The sequence below is a fragment of the Phacochoerus africanus genome, chromosome 16 (genome assembly GCF_016906955.1).
Source record: "Phacochoerus africanus isolate WHEZ1 chromosome 16, ROS_Pafr_v1, whole genome shotgun sequence".
NCBI lineage: Eukaryota > Metazoa > Chordata > Mammalia > Artiodactyla > Suidae > Phacochoerus > Phacochoerus africanus.
In genome coordinates, this window is record NC_062559.1 from 9765075 (window position 1) to 9792297 (window position 27223).

General features: G+C 50.8%; 1 protein-coding gene across 2 annotated transcripts in view; it reads right to left on the reverse strand.

Annotated features, from left to right (window-relative positions):
* TBXAS1 (thromboxane A synthase 1) overlaps positions 1 to 27223 on the reverse strand; it is a 170417-nt gene that overhangs the window by 36668 nt on the left and 106526 nt on the right. For both annotated transcript variants that reach the window (XM_047763007.1, XM_047763008.1), the window contains 3 exons: positions 24610 to 24758; positions 22564 to 22694; positions 18098 to 18415 (listed from right to left, as the gene is read on the reverse strand). In XM_047763007.1, the coding sequence (XP_047618963.1) occupies positions 18098 to 18415; positions 22564 to 22694; positions 24610 to 24758 (598 nt within the window). The remainder of the gene's footprint in view (positions 1 to 18097; positions 18416 to 22563; positions 22695 to 24609; positions 24759 to 27223) is intronic.

The following is a 27223-nucleotide window of genomic DNA, read 5'->3' on the forward strand; positions in this document are numbered from 1 at the left end:
GTAGGATTTGGAGGCATGGGTGATGTTTTCATCCTTAATGCGGCTGTAGAAAAGGAAAGCAAGGATGGACGTTCGAAGGATACTGTTTCGATGCCAGCAGCAGACAGGCTTTGTTTGGTTAGGTGATAGCCTATCTCACCAGATAGCTCATGGAGCCCAAGAAAGATGCTTGTCAAGATACTCACAGACCTAATTGAGCGGGCTTGAAGCTAAAATTTGAGGGACAGGAAGAAAAATGCTTCTAGACACGGTGATAAATGACAGGTTTGACATATGACTTATTCCCAGAGGAAGAAACTGTCTCTCTGAGACTCAAGGGACAGAATGGATAGAGGGATTCCTGTGTGGTAGACTTTACATGGGAAAAAAATTTTTTTTTGCATGGAAATATCAATAGAGTTTTAGGACACTCAAGGGCAGATGAAGAGAATGTAAATTTGTCAAATGCTAAGTAGAAAGAAGCTGTACTTTTTTTTCTTTCTTTCTTTTTTTTTTTTTTTTGTCTTTTTGCCATTTCTTGGGCTGCTCCCGCAGCATATGGAGGGTCCCAGGCTGGGGGTCAAATTGGAGCTACAGCTGCTGGCCTACACCAGAGCCACAGCAACGTGGGATTCGAGCCGCGTCTGCAACCTACAGCACAGCTCACGGCAACACCGGATCCTTAACCCACTGAGCAAGGCCAGGGACCGAACCTGCAACCTCATGGTTCCTAGTCGGATTCGTTAACCACTGCACCACAGTGGGAACTCCAAGAAGCTGTACTTCTTGGTTTAGGGTTTTTTCCCCTTTCTTTTGCTATGGATGTTGAGGTGGTTTGATCTGTTTCGTGGTTGTTGAAGTAAATTATTTGTCGTTTGCATGTTAAGACTGACATGTCTGGCCTTCCTTGAATTGCTTAGTTTCTCGAAGCCTAAGATCCAGGTGAAAGATGCTGCCTCTTCTGGTGATGTCCTTAGGTACTTGGTGGCAGAGAACAGAGGGGACACCTTAGAGAGGAGGACTTCGGGGCCTTCCCAGCACCCTGACAGCGACCCCGCTGTCACAGCGCTGGCCAAGTGGTCATACATGGTCCAGGTGTGTGCAAAACCTGCTCTCGTAGGACAGCCATCTGTTCTCCTGGAACAAGCTAGTCCGAACCTGGTGGTCCTTCTCAAGACAGCACCAAGGCATTCTGAGCTAGCAGATCTGAGTTCAAATCCTGCCTCTGCTTCTACCTTGAGTGAGTCTCCTAGTCTCCGAGTTTCACTTTCCTAATCTTTGAAATGGGAAATGTTTTCTACTTTGAGAAAAGAGCGGATTGGTTGTTAGACTTCCTTGGCCCAACTCCAGACACAGAGCATGGGTTCAATGAGTCGTAATTCGTCTTTTCATCATAATTATTGGCAATATCAGTTGATATTAATACTCGATTCCTAAGGATCCCTCCTTGGTATGAACCAGTTGGACACAGGGTGTCTCTGTCACAGACCTTACACAGGTAGCCTCCACAACAGGGGTTACAACCAGCCACACGTCACAGACGGAGGGCCGGGATGATGCATGAAACCCCTGACACTGTGCAGGCGACTGGTGCCCAGAAACAGAACTGTCGAGTGGTAGGTACGTGTGTCACGGAGCCTGAGATGTTTCCGCTAGATGCTCCTGGGAGATTTCTAAGTTATGTGATAGCCTCGGTGAGCAGAGGCTCTTTCTTTATAGCAACGGGTCAGCTTTATTTAACACATACAGTTTATTATGAATAATTACGATGCTCCATAAGCGTTTACCGTTACGGCGATGATGCGGGTGGCCTCGTCACTACTGTCCCTCAGGTCTGCAGATCACTAATTTGTGGACAGGCTGGGGAATTGTTACAGGAGCTTTTCAGGGAAAGGCGAGGGGATGGGGGAGGGGGACAGCTCAGGGCGCCAGAAACACACTCCCTTCATCGAGAGATAACAACGAGGGGCCCTCCCTGGGTCTCAGGTGTCTGGTTGGTAAGATGGAGAAACAGCCCCTCCCGCTCCTGGAGGGCGGGGCCAGACCCCGGGCCTCTTGGATCAAGACCTCCAGGCGGAAGGACCTTAGCTGTAGAAGGTGCTTTCAAGCAGGCCAGTCTGCTGAGTGTTCCAGAGCCACCAGCTCGTGGGGCTGGCCAGGCAGGCCTTGGGTTCCTGGCTCTCATCATGGGCTGGATCTGAGCCACAACACACTCATAGAAAACCCGCCACTTCCTGGTGACCCTACGAGTGACTTGTGTAAAAAGTGAAAAGCAGCTCCAATAACTAGGCAGTGTGTTGATAAAGTGAGTCTTGTCCTTAATAACGCAGCCCGAGCTCCCTATTAAAGTCAAGTTTGCATGTATACCTCATGGGCATGTGGCAGTGGTTCTCCACTGGGCTGCACCTGAGAGTCACCTGGGGACTTTCTTTTTCTTTTTGTCTTTTTAGGGCTGCACCAGCGGCATATGGAAGCAAGTAGGCTAGGGGTCAAATCAGAGCTGCAGCCACCAGCTACATCACAGCCACAGCAATGCGGGATCCAAGCTCTGTCTGCGACTTACACAGACAGACAACTTGTGGCAACGCTGGATTCTTAACCCACTGAGCGAGGCCAGGGCTCAAACCTGCATCCTCCTGGATCCTAGTTGGGTTTGTTACCACTGAGCCGTGACGGGAATTCCAGCCTGGGGACTCTTAAAGAAGGGCGATGCCTGGGTCCCACGGCAGGCCACCTCCATCCAGACCTCTGGGTGGCTCCCTGCACCTGCGGATTTTAGAAAGTTCTCCAGGACACGGGAATACCCTTGGCTACTCCTAGACCTCAATTTGCACCTGGGCCCTTGGTCTGAGCTGCGTGTGGATAAGAGAAAGAACTAGGAGGCGGTCTCCAATTGCCCGAAGTCAGAGATTCTGCCTAGAGGTGGGCTGGGGTCTGCTCTATAACCCTAGGCCTTGGCCCACTTCAATCAAAGTCTGGGAATTTGGGGAGGGGGGGTGGTCCCGCTCTGTGGGCCTCTGAGGGGGATCCATCAGGGACCCCAGGAGAGGGAGGCCGGGGATCACTGCCCATCTTGGCATCAGACGTGAACAGACTGGGGGAGGCCAGAGGTGCAATGAGGCTGCAAGATGAACATCTCAGATGCACATCTCCTGTTGTTTTTTTTTTTTTTTTTTTTTTTAACCATAAAACACAAACAAAACTGCGAGGACATGCAGCTAGTGCCAGACTTCGAGGGGCATGGAACCCACAGAGGATGGTTGGAGAACTATTATTTTTTTATTTTTATTTTTGCTTTTTAGGGCCACACTTATGGCATATGGAGGTTCCCAGGCTAGGGGTCAAATCGGAGCTGTAGCTGCTGGCCTACACCACAGCCACAGCAATGCTGCATCTGAGCCATGTCTGTGACCTACACCACAGCTCACAGCCACGCTGGATCCTTAACCCACTGAGCGAGGCCAGGGGTCGAACCCGCAACCTCATGGTTCCTAGTCAGATTCATTTCCTACTGAGCATGGGAACTCCAAGTTGGGAACTCCAAGTTGGAGAACTTTCTCCAATGAATGAGACGAGATCTCATTCATTGGAGAGTGAGAAAAGCACCAAGAAGGGTGTCTATGGAGGTAAAAAGCAGCCCAGGGATAGGATGTCTCTGTTTCTGGAAGGTTCCTGCCTCGTGGGGTGGTTATCCAGAGACGCGGGGGCATCAGGGGAGAAGCTGACCCTGTGCCCTTCACCTTGACTCTGTGGGCCCCCAAGAAAGAGAATCCATAAATGCAGAGAAACGGATCCTGGAAAAGCTATGCCAATCCCACAACCATCCAGGAACACTTACTCTCCTGAGGGCAGAGAGCCAGGAAGATGGGTTAAAGACGGTGCCAGCAGAGATGGGCGATGAGGTTGTGCCCCCGCCCGCCTGGGCAATGGCAGGTTCTCAGTGCCACGAATGTGTCGGAGCGAACACAGCTGCAAGCTCCCCACCCCAGCAGGCAGCCCGAAGCCCCTCTAGAGAAATGCTGGAGCCGCCCCTGTCCCACCCCAGGCAGGGCGGCCAGCACCGGGGATTAGCTGCTGGCTCATGAGTATTGGAGACAGCGCTGAGTAGGACAAAGCGGTGGGAGATGGGAGCTCCAGTCCAGTCCAGGAGGTCAGGCCCCTTCCTGGTGCCTGACCTTGGACGAGTCGCTTATCCTCTTGGCGCTTCTGTGATGGTTCGTCTTTTGTGCCCCCCTGGTTAGGCCAGAGTCCCCAGTCCCCAGTCCCTTAGCCAAGCACTAATCTCAGTGTTGCTGTGGAGGTGTCCTGTGTTTGGGGGTGATGTCTACGATGTGACTTTCAGGAAAGGGCGTGACCTTGGGTCCCGTAAGTGAGCCGCCTCCTGTCTGCTAAAGGCCTTGAGAGCAAAAGCTGAGGTTTCCTGGAGAGGAAATTCGGCCTCAAGGTTGTAGCACTGGATTTTGCCTGAGCTTCCAGCCTGCTGGCCTGCCCCGCAGATGTTGCATGTGCTGGCCCCTAAACCCCAAGCGTCAGTTCCTTAAACCCCCGCTCTCCCTCTTTCCTGCTGGTTCTCATCCCCTGGAGATTCCCGACTGGTACAGCCTCTTCCCCCGCCAATTAAAAGGGGTTGGTGATAGTTGCCATACCAGAAAGTTTTTGAGGGGATCAAGTTAACTTTTGTAGGCTCTCAGCTTAAGGCCTGGCTATAAACATTGAATTGGCGGCAGCATCAAGGCCAGCAGAGAGGAGGTCTACTCCTTGCATATGTAGGGACACTGAGGCACAGACAGGGGGTGGGCGTCGAGGGGAATCTCCATACGGGGCCACTGGGCCCAGAATCATACGTGGCTTCACTCTCTTAAGCCTTGAGACGCCGTATCAGCTACACACTGTTGTAAGTCCCATTTTACAGGTAGGAAAACTGAGGAACAAGGAGATGACGCCTGGGAGGGGCAGCTCTGTGGCCCCGTGTGCGCCCTGGCAGGGCTGAGCCTGGCACTGTGGGTGGCAGTGCTCCTGGGTCAGAGAGAAGTCGAGGTTTGGTCTGAGTGGGATTGGAAGCGCGCTCGCTCGGCTGCCTGCTCTGTTCCCGTCCCAGAAGGAGGCGAGGTCATGTCCCCAAGGTCCTTCAAGGAGCGGTCCCCCAAGCACTGTGAATGACCAGACAGGACACCTAGCTCTTCCGATTCCGTGGAAAAGTCTGTCTTTTGTCCAGAACCGCCCTCCTCTGGGGCCTCCCTCCTCCTCAGCCACTCGAACCAGTTTCTCATGGAGCTGAAGTCCTTGCCTGTCGCGAAGGAGGTGAGGAGAGGGGTCCTCTTGCTTCCAGCCTTAAATTACTAATTAAAATGTCTCAGAGACTAAGCCCACTGCAGAAAGAGCCTGGCTGGTTCTCTAAAGCTTCTTGTTCATAACCAGAGGGAAGTGGATTCTCTTCTCATCTTTATAATAAGGATTCTTGTTACAGGGTATCTGTTTTATGCTTCCTATAGCTCTGGTCCCAGTTTGGTCTCAGCAGGGGGAGGCCAGTGGAGTTTAATTACATTCCTCCTATAGGGAACATTCAAGAAATGAGGCTTTGAAAAACAACTTGTGCTACCAAAACGGAGGAAAAAAAAAAAAATCGAATTAAGCGAGTGAGAAACAGCCCTTGCCTTTTGTGTCCTAGAGACCCAATCTAAATATTTAAATTTTAAAGACCGGAATTCTAAGTGCTTAACTTTATAAACCTTACACATTGGAATTCACAGGGGAGTCAAACATCCCTTCTGATCTGGAATATTCCTGTGCCTGGAGTAACAGGCTCACGTGGTTGATATTTTCACATACGCCACATTCAGCTATAAAACATAATGCTGAAAAAAACAACCACGACACAGAGCAAAACAAAACATAACGCTGCCCATAGTCCTGGGGCAAAACAGACTTACTAGAAAACTTAGAGTAAATTGAATGTCTGAGCCACAAGCAAACATTCTAGAAAGGTCTCTTTATTCTCTGCGAACTTTCCAATTTTCCTTCCTCTCTCTGGCTCTGAGATGCCCCATGACTGGCTATTAGTGAGCGTGGCGGTGCCCCTCCCAAGAGAGAAGCTATTAATTTGCTGACTGCTAGTGGGCAAATAGCATGAACTGAGAGAAGCACAACCAAGGCAGGTTGTTGGGCAAATAATCGAGGCAGAGGTCAACCCTCTGTGCGGAAGACCTTTATCGAGGATGACGGGGGTGGAGGTGGGGGGTGATGATAGGTAGTGAGCTCCTTGTTCTTGGGAGCATTCAAGCAGAACAGCATGATCTTATCTCAGATATTGGTCCTGGGTGGGAGGCTGCCCCAGATGGCCTCTAGGGTTCTTCCTTTCCTTGGCATGACAGATTCTGGGCCCCGCAGGACCCCTGTGGGCGCAGGACCGTAAGGCTGAAGGGACATCAAGTGTCGCTCTCACCTGCCCACATCGCTCTTGGCAGCAGTGGTGCCTCCCCTCTCTGACTCCAGGCTGCTTCCTCCTTCCAGCATGCAGCGACCGCCCTATGCTTCCCCACCTCATATCTGCTTTCAGTTAGTCTCCAGTTAGAAAAGGAGTGAACATTCATTCATTCATTCAACACCTACTCAGTTCCCTCATGGCTCAGCGGAAACAAATCTGACTCATATCCATGAGGACGTGGGTTCAATCCCTGACCTTGCTCAGTAGGTTAAAGATCTGGCATTGCCGTGAGCTGTGGTGTAGGTTGCAGATGCGGCTCGGATCCCGCGTTGCTGTGGCTGTGGTGTAGGCTGGCAGCTGTAGTTCCAATTCGACCCCTAGCCTGGGAACTTCCACAGGCCGTGGGTATGGCCCTAAAAACAAAAGCAAAAACACCTGTTTGTCCCAAGACTCTTGTGTGCCAGGCACTGCCCTGGGGTACACCACGGTGCTAGGCAGAGTCCCTGCTCTGGCGGGGCTGAAGTCCCTGTGTGGGTTTGATTGTATCACCCCTCTCCAGTGGCACGCAGTGGTGGAGATGTTTTGGCACAAAGGAAGCACCTCCAAAGGGTGAGATTTGATGCCTAGGGATGGGTTTTGAAAAAGATCTTCCTCTTGGCCTAGGACGTCTGCCTTCTGAGGTTCCTGCTTCACCACTGGTCACCAGCGTCCAGTGAAGTTTAATCAAAGTGTGTGTGTGTTTACTCTTTTATTCCAAAAGCTAACTGTGGGGAATAAACCACATGCTTTTGATGTCGTAAAAGCTCATAATATGAGCAAGAGTTAAATAAAGGAGCCATTCAGCTGAGACTCTAACGCAAGGCCAAGTAGACCCATGGAACACCCAGCCTCGGCTGTGGAGTTCACTTGCCCAAGTTTATTTTTTAGTTCTCACTTTTCTGGATGGAGGTGAACCCACCCCTCCAGCTTCTTTGCTTTGCAAAGTGTGGCTCCTCGAGAGGGCCAGACATCAAATGTCAAACACTCTGAGTCGCCCCATGAGAGACGTCAAACCTGTGCTGACTGGCGCTGCCCATCCCGGGGGTGGGGGGGGGGTGCAGTGAAGATCTTTTTGCAGGTCCCCCCTCCTCTGCCCCGATGGAATGGCTCTGCAGGGACTCCCGGGCAGGGCAGCGGAGGGCCGGGGGTTGGGGCACGGACTGCAAAACATTCTAAGTGCTGAAGCGCTACCCTGGGTTAAGCCAGGCGGCCCAGAAAATGCTGGCACGCACTTCCTGCCCTCCGCCAGCCTCCCGCTTGACCATCCACAGCGCCCGCACGTGGGACATCACTTCACAAAGGTACAGGCTTCTGGGGTGGCCAGGGGCTCCCGAGCTGGACAGGGGGTCAGGGTCAAGCAGGGAAGCTTCTGTGTATCTCTGGATCTGAGGACTAGCAGAAGGAAAGAGAGCGAGCGAGAAGGCTACGTGCTGCTGCAAACACTGGTGAGACAGAGAGAAAGGGAGAGAGGAGAGAAAGCAGAGAGATGGGGCGGATGAGAAGGAAGACAAAAGAAAAGAGGCCAGGGAGCCGCTCAGATCTCTGAGGTCTGGACCGTGCAGAGCCTGGGGCTGTGGCTGCCACTCCCAAGGCCCCTGGGGATAGCTGGCACTCAGGTGGGGCAGGCAGCTTGGTTCCCCCAGGAGCCTCCGGGCCATGGGCTCTGGGTGTCTCCTGCCCACGTGGAGGAGTTCAAACTCTTGAGTGGTTTGAACCGGGGGCCCCTGTCCCCTAATCCAGGTTGGCCGTTCCCCTTGCTCTGGGGACTTGAGTTGTCTAACGATGGGGCAAGAGACACCTCCCCTCCTGTCGTCCTTCTTCCTTCCCAGAATTGGAGCCTCGGAAGCAGAGACCACACATCCTAACTTCTAAGACGGAGTGACAGGTGCACCCAGAGAGGCCCCTCTTGGAGGCTCTGACATTAGTTGTTGGGAGGCCAGGCAAGGGTGAGCGAGTCTGCTTCTCAGGAGTCAGACACTTCCAGAAGGAGGGACCAGAAGTGGGCAAGCTGGGCTCATTCCAGGGTTCCCCCATTGCAGCTCCTGCTCCTGCTGTGATAATAGAGCAGATTTTGCTCTGCCCACCCCCCGCCCCGGGAGACAGCCTCAGGGAGGTTCCCTTTGACTGTGGTACTGTGACCTGGCCTCTCAACTGGCACCCAAAGTTGCCGTGTACACTAGGGGCTCATTAGGGCTGTTTACAGTCTAGACGGAGCTCCCTGCCTGAAAGATCCAGCTGGATGGGTGCTTGTTGGGCGTGATAGGCCCCAGTCTGCACATGGCTCCTAAGAGAAGGCTCTGCTTTCCACCTTCATCTGCCTTGAAAATGACTTTAAATCAGCTTAAAAGCTCCCCTAAACATCGCCACCCCCCCATTCCCCAGAGGAAGTTATAGTTGACCCTTGAACAACATGGGTTTAAGCTGCATGGGTCCACTTACAAGCAGACTTTTTTTCCAATACATATTTTGGAAAAAATTTTGGAGATTTGCAACCATGTGCCAAAGCTCATAAACCATGTAGCCTAGTACTCTCAAAAAAAAAATTAAGAAAAAGATATGCATGCATAAAAAGATGTAGTTACCATCTATCCTTACATAGGCATATGATATTTAATATAAAATTAATAATGTCTTAGTTTTCTTATCGCTTTATAACTTTGCTTGCAAAGAATCACACTGCCATTCCATATGCCCCTCTCATAATTGAAAGAAATGCCTATCAGCCTATCATCACAGGTCGGTGGTTTTTTAGAAAATGTAACGGTGTTTCCAATACTGGATTATGAATATGACTGAGATACTCTACGGCACAACAGTTTTCTAATGATTAGTATGGAGGCCGGGCTACCGTGAAGCAATCATATCGATTACGCTAGGCTACCATAAAGCAAGCATATTGCTGCTGCTTCATTATCACTGCATGAATCGTTATACCTGTAAATAAATAGGAATTTCTTTTGTGCACTATCTTTGCAGTTTTGGTATCTCGTATTAGTAATGCCTATAGCATCTACAGTGTTCCGTGTCATATAAGACAATATTGATGTAGGTACTTGTGTAGTGCACTGCCAGAGATGTATTTTCTCTTCCCTCTGGTTTTCTTTTCTTTTTTTTTTTTTTCTTTTTCTTTCTGGGGCTGCACCCACAGTATATGGCGGTTCCCGGGCTAGGGGTCACATTGGAGCTGTAGCCACTGGCCTACACCACAGCTACAGCAATGCAGGATCCTTAACCCACTAAGGGAGGCCAGGGATCAAACCTGTGTCCTCCTGGATGTCAGATCTGTTTCTGTTGAACCATGATGGGAACTCCCCTATGGTTTTCTTCATAACATTGTCTTTCTCTGGCTTTATTGTAAGAAGACAGTTTATAACATACAACATAGGTGTTCACTGACTGTTTGTTGTCCGTAAGGCTTTTGGTCAACCATAGGCTATTAGTAGTTAAGTTAATTGGCAAATAATTTTTGGCTCCATAGGGTGGGGGTGGGGGTGGCATCCCTAACTCCCCATACTTTTCAGAGATCAGCTGTTATTTGAGGAAGCAAGATGATTTTAGGATTGCAGGCAGTACCCACCTAGAGAGCTGGGTAAGTCCTGCCTCACTTCATCTCTCACTCAGTCAAGTGAGAGTGGCACCGTTATTGTTAGAATCACTGTGAAACTGTTTTACTTTATTTAAAAAAGGTAACTCCTTGGCAGAATATCAGTACTTCAACTGGCATTAGGCAGAAATACTTGCTACGTGCATCACAGTGGGAGGGAGGCTCTCTATTTAGGGTGGAGAGCCCGGCTGCTCACGGCGTGGGCTGTGGACCGGCTGCATCAGTGTCACCTGGGAACCTGTTGGAAACACAGAGTCTCGGGCCCCACCCCTGACCTACTGCATCAGAACCTGCAGTTCAGCAAGACCCCCAGGGGCTTCGTTTGCACGGTATATTCTGAGACGTTCCACTCTGAAGCTGGTGCTTTTGCCACTAAACTCACCCTGCTGAGTCCCACTTCTTGTCTCTGTTTCACAGTGTGACTTTAGGGCTCTAAGTTGTTCTCTGTTCCTGCCTCATTGCTTTGTGTTCTGTTATACTGTTATGGGATCTGTGGGAGAGGGGAGCGTCCAGAAGAACCACTAAGCCCTGTGTGGCGGGGTGACTGAATCAGGGGCAGGAGCACCTGAGCGGACTCCTCCTAAACCATCAGACAGCGGGACCGCAGCAGACCTCACAAAAGGCGGGGGACTTTCTCAACGGGGAAAACCCATTTCTAGTTTTTCACTTGAATCTTAAAGTCAACTTTAAGATGGCCCTACCCCTGTGAAAATGGTCCTGAAGATCGACCCTGAGTGGGACTCAAACTGGGAGACGTTTTTGGGGTCCATAATAAGTATGAATTTGTGTTACGATAGTCACATTTTTTTCCACCCACCCTTACCCCTGTGACACAAGACGTGTATTTATGAAACACCTGGGTGTGGGCGGAGTGACTCTGTGCGTGTGTATGTGTGTGTGAAAAGGAATATGCCTTTTTCCTTTGAGATCCTCTGGCTGCTTCAAGGAACAAATCCTCAACCGTGCTCACATTAGCAGCATGAGCTAATCAGCAGAAATACCCAGCATGGAATGCTCTTTTATCCTTAAGAGAAAAAGAAAGAGTCAGTTGTATTTTAATTAGGTATTTATAATGGTTACAAAGCAGCTCTTCAAGAGAAGTTTTAAGAATTTGGCCTTCCAAGGCATAACTGCTCGAATTATCCTAAAGAGGGGCTGTATATCAATCTAGTCCAATTTGTGATAAATTTACAACTGGGTTCTGCACAGCAGATTTATAACAACAATTAAGCAGAAGGAAAATGGGTCATAAATTTTGGCTGGCACCGTCCAGCACCAAAGAGAAGAAGAGAGAATGGTTTAGCCAGATCAAAAGTCAATCATTTCAACATAAACTGCTCAAGCTATAGCAAAAACAATTTATATGGAAAGAAGTTTTTTTTTCCCCCCTCTCATCCTTTTCAAAATTAGATATTGGAAAACACAATGAAGCATCCCCATTCCAGAGGCCTTATTAAATAATTGGTGTGTTTTCTCAATTTTATGAATGATCCAAATGGCACAAGCCTTTCCCTACTCCTCCAACTACTGAATTTAATGAAGGTCCCGCCTCTTTAAAATGACTAAGGAAACGCAGGGAAAAAGAGAGTTCTCAAAGAGGTGGATGCCTTGAGGAAGGTTTCGTGGAAGAAGGAGAGGCCAGACACAATCCCAAAGCCAGATAATTTGGGAGAAAACATGCATGTTCTAGAGCCCTGAGGCAGGCATTACAGAGTGGAGTATAGCTGTCCTACACACTGGAACAGAGATCTCTGCCCTGAAAGGAGACAGGCAGTCAAGCTACTTGGGTAGCCTGGCAAGACGTGGGACAGACCGAATCAGTAGGTTTGCGACGTGTATCAAGACAATCCCCAGTAGTGAAGGAGACCCTCGAGTGTCCCTGTGTGTGTAGAAGTTCAGTTTCTGTTCAAAGAGAGCCCCTGGATTCGGGACCTCGTCGCCCGACAACTTCCTGTCTTCACTGGTAAAGGATGCAGTAAGGTCACCCACTGGGTTGTCATTGAAACCAATAAAGAAGCATTGCCTGGCTCTGTGGACATCACCAGACACTTGGCAGAAGGTGGCCACATGGTTTACAAGAAGCACACATCATTTCAAAGTACTAAGCATTACTGGACTTACCCCTTTGGCTTTTGGTTTTGAAAAGTGAGTGTGATTACCTGACAGAATTTGAAAATGGGAGCTTCGAATCTGGAGACCACCGGTTGGTTCTATGACGTGGATGGACACACTGATTTTTGGCCACCCAGCAGCCATTCACCCCACATCTAGAAACAGGGATTTGGGGATCCACTCCTCCTCCGTGTGAGCTCTCAGGGGCTCAGGTGAGACCCCTTCTAGACACAACCCCCAGGGATGGGGTGAGTGACACACCTCTAAGCCAATCAGAGCATCATATCCCCCTCAGCACTGGTGATTGGCTGGGAGGCTGACGCACAACCCCATCTCCATCAGTGCGACGCCGCGAGACTTTCACTGAGAAGCCCAGGAACAAGACTCTTCCTTCAGGCCAGGCCTGAGCTGGCTGTCCGCTTCACCTATCCTCAGCCTATGAAAAGACGAGCAATTTAAGGAAAACTTGTCAGAGCAGGGAGTTATCCCCCTGGAGGAGAGTTCTCTTGTCCTGATGCAAGGAAGCGGGGCTCCAATAGAGCCGTTCCTGGAGAGTGGGGGCAGCTGACTGCCCCCCCATTCATTCTCCAGGTGGCCGCCTGCTGATGCAGCGCAGTTCGTCGCTTGCGCTCTCTGCCTATTTGAGCAGAGATGTCAGGGCACCGCGAGGGGACAGCAGAGGGAGCAGCCACTGTTGGTGTGGCCAAGAGAGGACTCCTGTGGGCCACTCAGATACTGCAAGCCGTCATGGGTCAGCTCAAGCCATCTTGCCAACACCCTGGTCAAGAGGGCTGACTGTCACCGGGACACCCCGGCACCCAGGGAGGTGGGAGCCCTTCCCCCATCAGGGAACCGGAGGTGGGGGGTGTCCAAGGAGTCAGCTCTCTGAATGACTCCTGCTTCCACCACAGGAGAGGGGCTGAAAGAGGCCCCCTTTAGGCAGGTTTTGGGAATCTGTTAGAAGCCCCATCCCTGGGAGAAGATGGGGGTCCAGGAGCCGCAGGGGGAGGAGAGGAAGGAGGGTCAAATAATAGACTACACCCCCTCCCCTCTACAGCTTGCTAGGCCACAGGTCAGCCTGAGTTAAGGGGATGGGAGGGCATTAAGTTGGATCTGAGACCGAAGTTTTAAACTGGACTAGATTGTTCTGAACCTTTAAATGCCTAAAGGTGACAGAAATATTTGCAATCTGTCTGACGTATCATCAAGGACAGGGACGGAGAGTCATCAGAGCATATTTAAGAGAAATAATCTAAAAACACACAAAAGGATTCTGTGTTTGTACTTCACTTTGTTCAAGCTACACAGCTATCTTCAGACTACAAGGGAGATCCTGCCTAAGAATGGAGTGTGCCCTAGAGTTCCCTGGTGGCTCAGCTGGTTAAGGATCTGGTGTTGCCACTGCTGTGACTCAGGTCACTGCTGTGGTGAGGTTCGATCCCTGGCCTGGGAACTTCTCATGCTTCGGGTATGGTAAAAAAAAAAAAAAAAAAGCGTGCAGCATGACTGGAGCCAAGAGAGGGGGAGAAACAACAACCTGGGTCTTAGTGATAGAGTTTGAACCCCTGCATCAAGCCATACCTGAAGCCAGCCTTATTCTCTGGAGTTTTCAGTTATGTGGGTCAGTAAACTCCCCCAGCCAACCTGGGTTGAGTTTTTTATCTCTGTCAGCAGATAGAATCCTAATTGATACAGTGAGCAGGTGTACTTTTTCTTGGAGAGAAGGCAGAGCTTTCATCAGATTCTCATTGGGCTTTGCTAAAAAAGGGTATGGCTCAGGGAAAAGAAACTCAAGGGCTCAAATCCAGTGACCTCATTGACGAGTACAAGGGCAAGGCCATCTGATGAGGTGTTTGTGGCTCTACAGGGATAAGGGGGGAAGAACTAGGTCAGAACAGCCTTGGATGTAGAGTCTGGAGCCTGACTCTGGCATTAACTGGCACTCAAAAAATTTTTTTTTGTTGAATGGAAACCAGCAGGAAAATTATCACAAGCCATACTTTACATGCAAATTTTCAGGAATATTTTCAGGAAAATATCTAACGTGTGAACATCTAATCTGCATTTCCATCTTCTGACAGATGGCCCATATTAACAGAACTCTGGTTATAGTAAAAAAAAAAAAAAGGACCTGAAAATATTTATTGCATGCATACCATGTGCAAGGCTACTATAATTATTAAGACTATGGTGACAACCAATTTTTTTTTTTTTTAAGACCAGCTCTTATGTATTCCCATTGCTTAAAGATAGTCCCAGCTATTACCTAGAGGAAGACAATGACCTGGGGGCTTACGTGGCCCGGGCAGGGCTTCGGGCCCTGAGACTCTGAGGCTGTGTTCTCAAAGCAGAACCAGGGACCACCTGCATCAAAATCACCTGGGATGTGTATTTCAAATGCAGGTCTCTAGGTCCTGGGCCCGACCTGTGGAATGAGAATCTCTGAGGGAAGTGCCCTGGAATCGGAATCTTAACGATCTTCCCAGATGATTTTATTTATTTATTTATTTGGTCCTTTTTGGGCAGAGGGGGCGGGTGCCAAACCTGCAGCATATGGAAGTTCCCAGACTAGGAGTCAAATTGGAGCCACAGCAACACCAGATCCAAGCCACATCCACGACCTACACCATGGCTCATAGCAACGCGAGATCCTTAACCTACTGAGCCAGGCCAGGGATCGAACCCGAGTCCTCATGGATACTAGTCAGGTTTGTTACTGCCAAGCCACAATGGAAACCCTCCAGATGATTTTATGGACACTGAAGTTTGAAACACTTCACCTCCTAAAATCTCTTCATTTGCCCGTGGGGTCTGAGTGCCTAGCAACATTCTGCACAGCCCCATGGGAGGTGGTTCTTGCGGGAAAGAAGCCCCCTGTCCTAGCCTGGGGGGGGGAGCGGGATTTGAAGGAGGCCAGGGTTTAGTAAGATGCTAACGCCTTCGTTGAGGTCACAGTCAATTCAGGCCATGTCAGAGGTAAGGGGCTGTGTGCACGAGGGCCTCTGAATGGAGGTCTATGGAAACCCTCCCTGTGTCCCCCTGATTTAATTACAGCGTAACTGGTAGGACTGACCCCCCTAGAGCTCCATGTGTCTCTCAGTGACACCACACACATTCCAGACTTGGTTAAGTGCTGCCTTCTGTTGCCCTGGAGAAGTTCATGGAAGGAGCTGTGGTTTTCAGCTGGCAATGAAATTCCCTGAAGGTGAGGACCAGGACTTCCACCTCCCAGAGCTGCTGCCCCCTTTCCAACCCCTGCCCTGTCCACTGCACAGCTGACCACCGTCTAGATGAGTAAAAATGTTTAGTCTGACCTGGGAGTTCCCTTGTGGTGCTGTGGGTTAAGGAGCCAGCATTGTCACTGCAGTGGCCCAGGTCACTACCGTGGGGTAGGTTCAGTGCCTGGCTCGGGAACTTCCCCATGTCAAGGAAGCCAAAAAAAAAAAAAAAAAAAAGGCAACAACAAACTTTAGTTTGACCTGCCTTCTGGTTTATTTGAGCCCAGGGGCCTGAATTCCCTCTCCTGTCTGGTGGCCTTCCTGAGATTCCTGCAGGTGCTCCCTCTGGGAGGGCACCCTCCCAAGATCTCAGTCACATGACTTGGGTGTGATTGACTCTGGGGGTGGGACTGATTGACTTATGCCCATCCGTGACCCTGTTCCCCTGGCCACAATAATGCGTTCAAGAATGGGCAGCAACCTAAATGTGGTGACTTGAGCGAAGCTGATGACTCTTGCTGAAAATTGGGGGTCCCAGATTCTCTTCTCTGGGTTGGTTATGAACAAGGAAGCTTGTAGTCCCAGATATTCTTAGCTTGGGGCTTTGAGAGGAGGGCAGAGCTGAGAATGAGACCAACACGAAGGAAGCACAGCCAAGAAGAGGGGAGCAAGTAGGACCGGAACCCATCTTTGAGTCTCCATAAAGATTGGCTTGAAGCCCTATCCCCTCCTAAGATGCTCAATGATCTGTACATAAGGACCTCCCTCCTTTTTTTGTGCTAAAGTCAGTTAGGGTTGGGGTTTTGGTACTTGCCCCTAAGTGCATCCTAATGTACCTTTCAGCTCCCCTTATTTCTCTTGCCATAATGTACCACAGTCGTCTTTGGTCCTTCCTCTCAACTGAAAAAACAAAAACCCACAGTTACTATGAAACAGGATGAGATGGGTGGTGGGAGTGGGTGGAAGGGTTATTTGGATTCATGGCTCGTTGAGACTACATGTCCAAGAAGAGTGATTAATAGATCAATGTCAACCTGGAGGGAAGCCCTGTCCTGTTCAACATTTTAATCAATGACTTGGATGAAATGGGAGACATGCTTAGCAAGTCTCAGATGACACAAAGCTGGAGGAATTGCTAATATGACAGATGGCAGAATCAAGATTCAAAATTATTTTGACTGACTTGAGCAGTAATAAGGATAAATATAAGCTCTTGCATCTTGGCTCAAAAAATCAGTGGTACAAGCAGTGGACCAGAGGTGGCTTGGCGGATGCCATCATGTCACGGAGCTTCGTGTTGGCCGTAAGCTCGTGATGAGCCACAAGTTGAGGCAATTAGTAACGCAGTTGGTGCAGTTTTCAAGAGAAAGGCTAACCTTGGATCAACTTTCCCCAGTGGGACAAAGGAGCGGAATTTTCTGAGAAGCAGTTTTCAGCTCAACATATGAAAAAATATCTGATGGTTTCAATAAAAGAGCAAGGCTCCTCCCCAAACTGTGAATATGAGAGTCATTACATCAGAATGTAATGGAAAAGATTCTATTATGGCAGTCTTCCTTTTAAAGCATAACTTTTTTTTTTTTTTTTGTCTTTTTGCCTTTATTAGGGCCGATCCCACGGCATATGGAGGTTCCCAGGCTAGGGGTCTAATCGGAGCTGTAGCCGCTGTCCTACACCACAGCCACTCGGGATCCGAGCCACGTCTTCGACCTACACCATAGCTCATGGCAACGACAGATCCTTAACCCACTGAGCAAGGCCAGGAATCGAACCTGCAACCTCATGGTTCCTAGTCAGATTCGTTAACCACTGCGCCATGACAGGAACTCCAATGGATTTTTTTAAAAATAGCTTTTTAAAAAACAACCTCACGAGTCAAAGCAGCACACCCATAAGTGTCCAAAATAAATAAATAACGTGAAAGAGTAGCCCAGCTCAGCACCCTCGAAAGCTGGCTTCCAGACCAGCAAAGAGAGGCCTTGAGTAGAAGGAATATCCAGAAATCTGGACGCGACACTGACTGCCCCACGTCATGTGGCCCCATTCACAGACCTCTTCCGCAGCACTCACGCCATCTCCATTCCTGCTTTGACATGGCCCAGCCTTAGGCCTGCTTCTGCCTCTTTCCCCTTTGGCTCCATTTTTTTTTTTTTTTTTTTCAGTTTTTTAGGGCCACACCCGTGGCATATGGAGGTTCCCAGGCTAGGGTCCAATCAGATCTGTAGCTGCTGGCCTACACTACAGCCACAGCAACGCAGGATCCAAGCTGTGCCTGTGACCGACACCACTGAGCGAGGCCAGGGATCGAATCCACAACCTCATGGTTCCTAGTCAGATTTGTGTCTGCTTCGTCCCAACGGGAACTCCTGGCTCCATTTTTCTGGCTCACACCCTGAGTATGGAGATTCCACTGTCAGAGCCTTGGGAAGCCAGGCCTCCTGCTCTGTCTCTGACCTTTGACCCTGACTGCCTGGGACTCTGCCACTTGGCTAAGCCAGGCTGGGTTTCATGGACCACCCCAGGCAGCGAAGCCCTGTGGCATTTTTTTTCGTTTTTCTTTTTCCGTTGTTCTGGGCACCCCATTTTACTTGCTAAGCCAGAGAGATGGAGCAGGTGGCCCCGACACCCTTATGCACCTAGAATGTGAATTTTAGCAAGATGGCCATCAAAAATAAGTTTCATCGCCATGAACGCGCGCTCACCCGAACAGACTGTACTTACGTGTTTCTTGCTGAAATCGTCCACCTCTCTCAGAAGTTTCTCTTGACAGTCAGGGTTGGTGGCCAGGAGGTAGGTGACGAAGGACAGGGTGTTGGTGATGATCTCGTAGCCAGCGATGAGGAAGAGGAAGGCCTGGCCCACCACCTCGTCCACCGTCAGAGGCTTGGACAGAGGTCTGGGCAGGTGTGGCTGGGAAGGGTCGGCTGGGCACCCTTTGGCAGAGGAGAAGACTTGACGGACAATGTCAAAGTTCTCCACGCCCACGGAGGGGGCGGAATGTCGCAAATCCAGAACCATTTGGAGGAAATCTTGCCGCCTCTAAGGGACATAAGAAGAGAGTACGCATTTTGGCCTTAGAGCCGCAGTGAGAGCCTTCTTGGAGCACAAAGACATGCATGTGCTACTTTTATTTTTTTGTCTTTTTAGGCCCGCACCCACAGCATATGGAGTTTCCCAGGGTAGGGTCGAATCAGAGGGGTAGCTGCTGGCCTACACCACAGCCACAGCAATGCCAGATCCGAGCCACATCTACGACCTACACCACAGCTCACGGCAATGCCGGATCCTTAACCCACTGAGCGAGGCCGGGGATTGAACCCGCATCCTCATGGATACTAGTCAGATTTGTTTCCGCTGAGCCGCGACAGGAATTCTGACATGCTACTTTTAAAGAGCTTGATAGGAAGGAGGATTTGGGGGGCAGGGTTGTGTGAGATGTTGAGAGCCTGGGACCCCCTGACCGGCCCTCACTCGGGCACTGGCTCAGAGACTAGGGAGGCCAACAGCAGCCGGATGCTGCCATGACCCAGGATGCGGCTGCTCCCTCTGGGCTGATCCAGAAAGCCACGCTGGTGAGCAGAAAGAGCAAGCTCTCCGGCAGCAGGCCCAGCAGCATCTCAGTTCTGTAAAAACAGCACACGGACAATGTCTATTGTCATGGACGTCCATGCTTAGGAAATGTTTAGCCACAGGGAGCTGGAGGAGGTGGGAGAACCAGGGGGGCTTTAATTTTTTCACTCTGTCCCTGTTGGTGTTGTTGGTTGGGTTTTCCGACAGCAAAGCACCAGATAGATTTAAATCAAAGCGTGCCATGTTCCATCTTCACCACCAGCCCTGGCTGACGTTTGTGCCTCATTTTTTTTTTTTTTTTTTTCTCACATCAGGAGCTTAACAGGACCTGGGGGCAGAGGAGGGACATAGTTTGGGTGAAGCTTGTCTTCAGAGACTCTGATCTGCGTGGGGCGTCCCTCAGCCTGGCCGCATTTACAGGCTTAGTTTTCCTACCTTTTCCCCCACCTTCCTTATCAGCACCTTGCATAGCGCTGGTCTCTTTCCTACCCCTAAGGGTGACAGTGGAAGCGTTTGCATGTTGCTCTAGCATTGACAAAGCATCTCCCTGGCATGTCCTGTCTTTGCAAAGCTCATTAAGGTCATGAGTGACAGCCGACGGGGTCCTCTTTCCTGAAGTTTATGGGGCTCAACAGCAAAAGGGAGAGCATGAGAACCACCAACGGAAGGAAAAAGAAAAAAAAAAAAAGATAGTTTGAGAGGGCTCATTGCATCATTTTTTCCATCCGCGGGCTTCTGAATTTCTATTGCCTCAATAGTCTGTGTCGCACACCTAATTCCATCTGTTAAGGTGGTTGTTGTGTCATGCAGGGCGGCTTGTGTCTCCAGGGCGGGACCCAGAGCCCCATGCCCCACCCCATGCCTGCATTGTGCCCAGCACACATGAGTTGTGCAACGAATAACCCCACGGATACAAAGGCAAGGCCCTAAGTGCATTTCCAGGAAGGCAGTGTTGGATATGCTGGCCACTGCATGCTCTCTGAACAGGAATTTTGGATTGGGAGACCTCTGCAGCTCTATTATTGCTTCCCAGCTTTGTGGCCTTGGAAGGTGCCAGCTGAGACGCCAACAGGGCTCCCAGCTAAGCCTGATGGCGGCAAGAACCTTGAGAGAAAGGAGGCAAGACCTCAGTGTCCTGCCAGCCTGCATGGGAGAGCCGAGAGGATGGCACAGGGTCAACCGTCGTTGGTGCCTCTTTCTTCCCAAATGGCATTGGAGTGGGCTGGCTGTCCCCCAGCTTCCTTCCTGTGGCCTGGGCGGGGGCAGGGCCCGATGGCCAGTGTTGGAGTGAGCCTCCTCTGCTCCCTTGGCTCCTAGATGCCAGCTGGGGACCCCAGAGCATCCCCGGGCTCTCTCTCTGGCAGGCACACTTGGAAACTCCTCAGGCTCGATACAGTTGTGGTCCTTGAGGCTTGCTTGCAGCTGGCTGGCTTGCTTGTGGCTTTCTGGAGTGGGGTGAGGGCAGCGATGGGGGGCAGGGCACGGCCACACCCACACCGCTGGATTTTTCCCGTGGCATAGCTGTACCTTCTCTCTCACCCCGGCTCAGACAGGCTGCTTCGGGGCCACGGAGCCTTCCAGAAATGTGTCTTCACCTCCAGCTGCAGAGGCCAGAGGAAAGGGCTGCTCTCTAGGGCCCGTGCCCGGGCCAGGAGCTTTAGCAGAGATGGGTTTCTTTTATTTGCACTGCATCACGGAGGCTATTTGAACGCTGCCCATTTAGGACCGCAACAGTGCTGGTTTTATGGTTCCATCCAAGAAAAATACGAACCCTGATAGATGTAGGTGTCTAATCCACCCATCGGCTAGAGCTTAGAAAAATATTTACCTTTTAACATCTGTGCTGCATTTTCCACTGCGCAAACACACATCTGCTTGATGGAATGCCTACGGAGTGGAGATGGGTTTAAAGCAAGTTTTCTTAGTAACCCTATAGCTCTGTCTTGACACGGCCAGTCCTGGATTTGTGGTCGGGAGGTTTTTCTCCGATCAACGCATTGTTGGAAACAAATAGCTCTCGAGTTTATAAAAGGAAAAGCTCGAGGCAATCCCAGTGATTGGATCTTTCATAACCCCTCACCTCTGCGTAAGCTGTTTGGTGCAACACTTTGAGAGTCTCAGCCTGATTCCACAACCGGGGGTGGGGTGACAGGCCCCACGCACGGGGAGCAAAGACCTTCACGGCGTTATTAAGGTTTGAAAATGGGACCTTCCTTGTGCCGCCCCCCGCCCCCAGGCTCCATCCTCACTCTAGAGAAGCAGGAACTGGATGAAAATGTTCTGTCCTTTTAGACGCTAGGGTTGGGCACTTTGAGACACTAGGGAGCGGACTTTTCTCACCTAAGGGCGTCAGGTTAGGTTCTTGGTGGGTGGGGCCCAAAGGGCCGCGTGCTTGTATGTGTCATCCCCCACCTTCTGGACCAAAACGCCTTTGTCACAGCCTCCAGAGGGGGGAGCAGAGCAGGATGAGGCCAGGCCTGAGGACCCCCGATCTCATCCTTGGCCAGCACTGCAATGCTCGACCTCGCCCCCTTTCCCTGGTCACCTCCCACCCGTCATGAGCCACCACAAGTCGGTTCAGGAAGGGGAGTTCCCAATGTGGTGCAGCGGAAATGAATCCGACTAGTATCCATATCCAGGAGGACGCAAGTTCGATCCTTGCCCTCGCTCAGTGGGTCGGGGATCTGGCATGGCCGTGAGCTGTGGTGTAGGTCGCAGATGTGGCGCAGATCCCGCGTGGCTGTGGCAGCAGCTATAGCTCCAATTTGACTCCTAGCCTGGGAACTTCCATGTGGCACAAGTGCAGCCCTAAAAAGCAAAAAAAAAAAAAAAATTTTTTTCGGGAAGAGACATTTCAGCCCTGCTTTTTCCTTCAAGGCAGTTTTCTTGACTGCAGTGGGGCCCTTAAAGCGCTATACATGCAAGGGCATATCCAATATTGAGATTCTTTTCCTTCACAGGGAAAAGTCCCATTTCCACGCTCAGCTGACTTCTGTCAGCAAATGGTTACTTGAGTCCTGCTGTGTGCCAGGCACGGGGCAAAGCTGCAAGGAGGACCGAAATTTCCAGGTCTCAGTGCCGCACGGGAGGGCCCTAGACCATGCACTTTGTAGCAGTGCCCTGCGTACAGAAAGGGAGGGCGAGGCTGGTGACAGCTGCCCGGGTCCTCCTCCGACGGTGGCTCTGTTCAGGCTGTAAAGCTCCATCTTGCCATTTTTCAATATAAAGAGTAGGCTGATGAAAAGCACATGTGGGCACATTTACCTAACAAATGCCCTGGGGCTGCTGTAACCTCTGCTGGGGGTGATGCTTGAAAGGAGGAGGCCTGTGAGCTTGGGGGTGGGGAGCGTTCATTCTGCTCCCCCAGGTCAGAGCATGGACAGATTGCTCCCGGCGTCTCTCCACCGTCCTGCCTTTACCCCTCTCTCCTTGCTTGCCTCTGCTTAATCTTTCTTTTCCCTCTCTCTCTGCTCCCCTTGCAAGCCCTAAGTGGTAGGCCCCGACAGGACAGCATGGCATGGGCATGCTGGCTGCAGAGGGGAGCGAGAGAAAACAGACATTGATGCCAAATTAGCTGCCATTCCATTTCAAAGCTGTGTCCTATTAAAATACGTTACCTCTTCTGCTGCTTGCTGGTCCCGCAAGGCAATCACATTCCTAATGAGTTTGTTAAAAAAGCCATTCACTTCATCTCGCTTCTTATTGGGCAAAATCCGGGCCAGTGGGACCATTATGGATGGAAATGATACTTGAAAGAGAAAAACAAAAGTGGCATTGAAAAGGGGGTGAGAACAAGCCAGAGCTGTTAGATGCCTGTTGCCAGGAAGCAAACCCTGGCCTTGAATTAGTCCATTGAAGGCCTGTCTCCCCTTCCGAATCGCCGCTGTGGTATCTTTACCTCTGGACTCCTCACCCTTCCAGGACGCACTTGATAAATGTCCCTCCAGTTGCAGCCCCATTTCCACCTGGCCCTCCCTGAGTCAATCTCGTGCTTCTAAATTAATTTTCCAGGACCTAGATATGAGGGCCCAAGGTCTCTGTATTTCATCAGGAAAGAAGAAAGCTCAGGCCGTGTTTTGAGTCTTAGCAAGTGGTGGAAGCTGGTCTATAACTTTCTGGTCATTTGCACTTTTATTTTTTTTTTTTCCATTGGACCATTTCCCCCAGAGCTACCACCTGAATGGTTCCTAAGAGCCACCCTGCAGCTGCTGACGAGGCTGCTGGCCTCTGTCCTCTGTGGGCACCTCCCTGCTGGGCCTGGATAGCCCGCACCCTTGCCGCCAGGCCCTTGAGCCAAGGGTCCCAGGGTTGGGGACACTTCTCCCCAACCACGGGCGGTGGCCTGGGCCGAGGGGCTCCGCTCATCTCCTCAGCATTCATGGTGAGCCTGCTGTGCACAGGCTCAGTGTGGGAGCCAGGGGAGAAGACGGTTAGATCCGCGGAAGTCTCAGGATGGTCTGCCCGTTTTCAAGAATAAGAGCCTGAACCAGCAGGATGCAGCAGGGGGGCAGGCTCAGCGTGGCAGAGAGAGGAGTGGCAAGAGCCTTGGGCCAGGGGACCCACCTGCCCCGTAGGACGCAGGACGGTCCATGGTTGATGGCAAGGGGAACCTATCCCCCTGGGATGCATCGGGTAAGGGGTGAAGGTGGCAGCTGCTTTGACCCTGTGCCGATTCCCCTCCAATCTCAGGGCAGAGCAGGTGGAGGTGACAGGGGCTTCCACAGAAACGGACTGAGAGGGGGTTCCTGTTGTGGCGCAGTGGTTAACGAATCCGACTAGGAACCATGAGGTTGCGGGTTCGATCCCTGGCCTTGCTCAGTGGGTTAAGGATCCGGCATTGCTGTGAGCTGTGGTGTGGGTTGCAGACATGGCTCGGATCCCGCTTTGCTGTGGCTCTGATGTAGGCCAGTGGCTACGGCTCCGATTGGACCCCTAGCCTGGGAACCTCCATATGCCGTGGGAGCGGCTCAAGAAAAGGCAGAAAGACAAAAAAAAAAAAAAAAAAAGAAATGGACTGAGAAAGGGGGAATGAAACTGACCAAGGCCAGAAGAATGATTAAGAATTATGGCAATGAGAGCAATTCCATGCTTCCATAAAATCAAGAAGATCCCGGATTGGCCAGAGGGTCCAAACCCACTTCTAAGATAGAAATAAGATAAATGGACTGGTCTCCACAGCATCTGGTAACCGGCCAGTCACCCACCCATCACAGGTGACTTCTAGCTCACTCTGCATCGGGCTTCCAGCAGAGAAGTCTCCCGAAGAGGACTTTGCTGGAGAGGAGAAATAGGCTCTGGAAAAACGAAAGGCTTGGGGCTCCAGTCTTGGCTCCACCTTCCTAAGCCCTAGTTGTTCTCATCTGTAAAATGGGGAGGCAGCGCCTCGCTCCTGCGCTGAGTACCAGCACTAACTGAGGCGATGCCTGTGAGGCACTCAGCTCCATGCAGGGCGAGAGCCAGGCCCGGGCTACCAGCATTGGTGATGTTGCCCCAGGCTGGTGGCATGAAGCGCCTGGGAGGCTCCGGGTGACTGTCAAGAGACACCCCGAGTGCCCTTTCCTGGAGCTGCCCAGAGCACCCCCCCGCCCCCCGCCCTGCCCCAAGGGGCGCAGGGTCTGCCTAACCCGCTATGGCCCAAATGTACTGCCCGCGGAAGTACTTACGGATTGAAAGGAGGATAAGTCTGGGGACGGAGAATGCAAAGAAGCGCCGGCAGTTCTTCACAAAGGGGTGCTCAGGCTCCTCGCTGGAGTTCACCTGGGTGCCGAAGGCAACGCTGGCAACCACATCAGTGGTGTAGCAGCAGTAGCACCTGCAGGACAGGGAACGGCGTGGGCTGGGAGGGGCTCGGCCACCGGCCTCTCCATCGCAGGCGCTCTGGCACAGGCTCGCCCCCATCAGCTCCCTGTTCCAGGGCAGCCCCTGGCAGCTCGGAAGGGAGGCAGCGGCAGAGGACCCCCCCGGGGACTAGATCCTGGGAGCCTGATGGCAGAGTTCAAGGGGAGACATATACAAGGAACAGAGAACGGGTCTAGAAAGAGATGGGGCAGGGGGGAGAGCCTCCCGTTCTGCACTTGGAGGCGAGGGGCAGTGTCAAGTCAGGCTCGGTCAAATAGCAAGAAGTCCAGGGTCCATTTTTCTCCCCATGAAAGGGGGAAAACACTTGAACCAAAACCTGTGTGTTTTACCCCAAAGCTGTGCAGAATGTATCCAAGGCCAGGGTCTAATGACTGACTGATGGCTCACAAGTTGCGATTGAGAAGTTAACAACCTGCATGTCTAGTGGTCCGAGTTCTGTCCCCCTCTCTCTCCTAAAGATGTTCCAGTTTTCTTAAGAGCAACAAACAAAAACCCAGGGCCCTTCACACTCAAATAAATGCAAGGCAAACTTTGGGACCAGCTTCACGAACATATGTATATTATCACAGAAAACACACATTGCGGTTTAGAAACAAACAGAAGAAGACTGTCTGGCAGCAGTGCCGGAAAAATTAACCTCTTAGGCTCTAGGAAACCTGCCCCAGCAAATGGCCATTTTCCTTCTTTCTTTCTTTCCTCCTTCTTTCCTTCCTTCCTTCCTTCCTTTCTCTTCCTTCCTTCCTTCCTTCCTTCCTTCCTTCCTTTCTCTTCCTTCCTTCCTTCCTTCCTTCCTTCCTTCCTTCCTTCCTTCCTTCCTTCCTTTCTTTCTTTCTTTCTTTCTTTCTTTCTTTCTTTCTTTCTTTCTTTCTTTCTTTCTTTCTTCCTTTCTTTCTTTCTTTCTCTTTCTTTCTGTCCTTTTTAGGGCCACACCCGCAGCATATAGAGGTTCCGAGGCTAGGGGTCGAATCAAAGCTGCAGTCACCCACCTAAGCCACAGCCACAGTAACGCCAGATCTGAGCCAAGTCTGCGACCTGCACCACAGCTCATGGCAACGCCAGATCCTTAACCCACTGAGTGAGGCCAGGGATTGAACTTGCAACTTCATGGTTCCTAGTCTGATTCGTTCTCTCTTTGCCATGATGGAAACTCCAGCAAATGGCCATTTTAAGCTAGAAAAATCCTTTCCTGTTCCCATATAGGGTTAGTCAGGTGGCATCTGGAAAGTCTAACAACTGAGTGTTTGTATCCTTTTATCATTAGAAGATCAATTTCTGTGGCTTGATGGAGGCACATACTTAGTTCCTCTCCTTCTTAAGTTCTATTACCAATAACTTATCACTAAGGAATACAAGGCCTCTCCAGATGATGTCTTTTATTTTGACTGCTTTCTACAACTGATGACACATTTCTCCGTGACAGCAAAAACAGCAATTTGACTAGTGAACGTGAATTCATCCGATCCTAATGGCTGAAGATGTAAAGGTTTTAAGAGTTATTCACTTGGCTTTTATGGCTTCTGGGCCCATCTTTTCTTCACCCAACTCAAGCACCTCGTGACCAGAGAGAATGTTGAGAGACTTTTGTGAACAATATGGTAGCATGTAAATGCTGGCAATGATTGTTATTATTTTTTTTTGGGGGGGGGGTGTTGGCTGCACCTGCAGCACACCGAGGTTCCCAGGCGAAGGGTCAAATTGGACCTGCAGCTGCCAGCCTACGCCACAGCCACAGAGACATGAGATCTGAGCCACGGCTCACTGCAACGCTGGATCTTTAACCCACTGAGCAAAGCCGAGGATCAAACCCGTGTCCTCATGGATACTAGTTGGGTTTGTCACCACTGAGCCATGACGGGAACTCCTGTGTTATTATTTTACTAACAATGATCGCAAGAGCAAGTTCGCTTCTGGCTGATCTGCCCCGCTAGTCCTCATCTGCTGTAAGCTGTAAAAAAATAGCACAGGACAACTTGGCAACAAGCCAATCAGTCATTTAAATTGCGGGTCCGCCACTAAGTCATGGCTTCTAGGCTGAGGGGTATAACAGTTTTTCTTCTTAAAAATGCATCGAGAGGAGGAGTTCCCGTTGTGGCACCGTGGAAACGAATCCGACTAGGAACCATGAGGTTGCGGGTTCAATCCCTGGACTTAGTAGGTTAAGGATCCGTGTTGCTGTGAGCTGTGGTGTAGGTTGAAGACGCGGCTCGGATCTGGTGTTGCTGTGGCTGTGGTGTAGGTTGGCAGCTGTAGCTCCAATTGGACCCCTAACCTGGGAACCTCCATATGCTTTGGGTGTGGCCCTAAAAAGACAAAAGACAAAAAAAAAAATGCATCGAGCGGAGATCCTGTTGAGGTTCAGCAGGTTAACGACCTGACATCGTCTCTGAGAGCACGCGGGTTTTATCCCTGGCCTTGCTC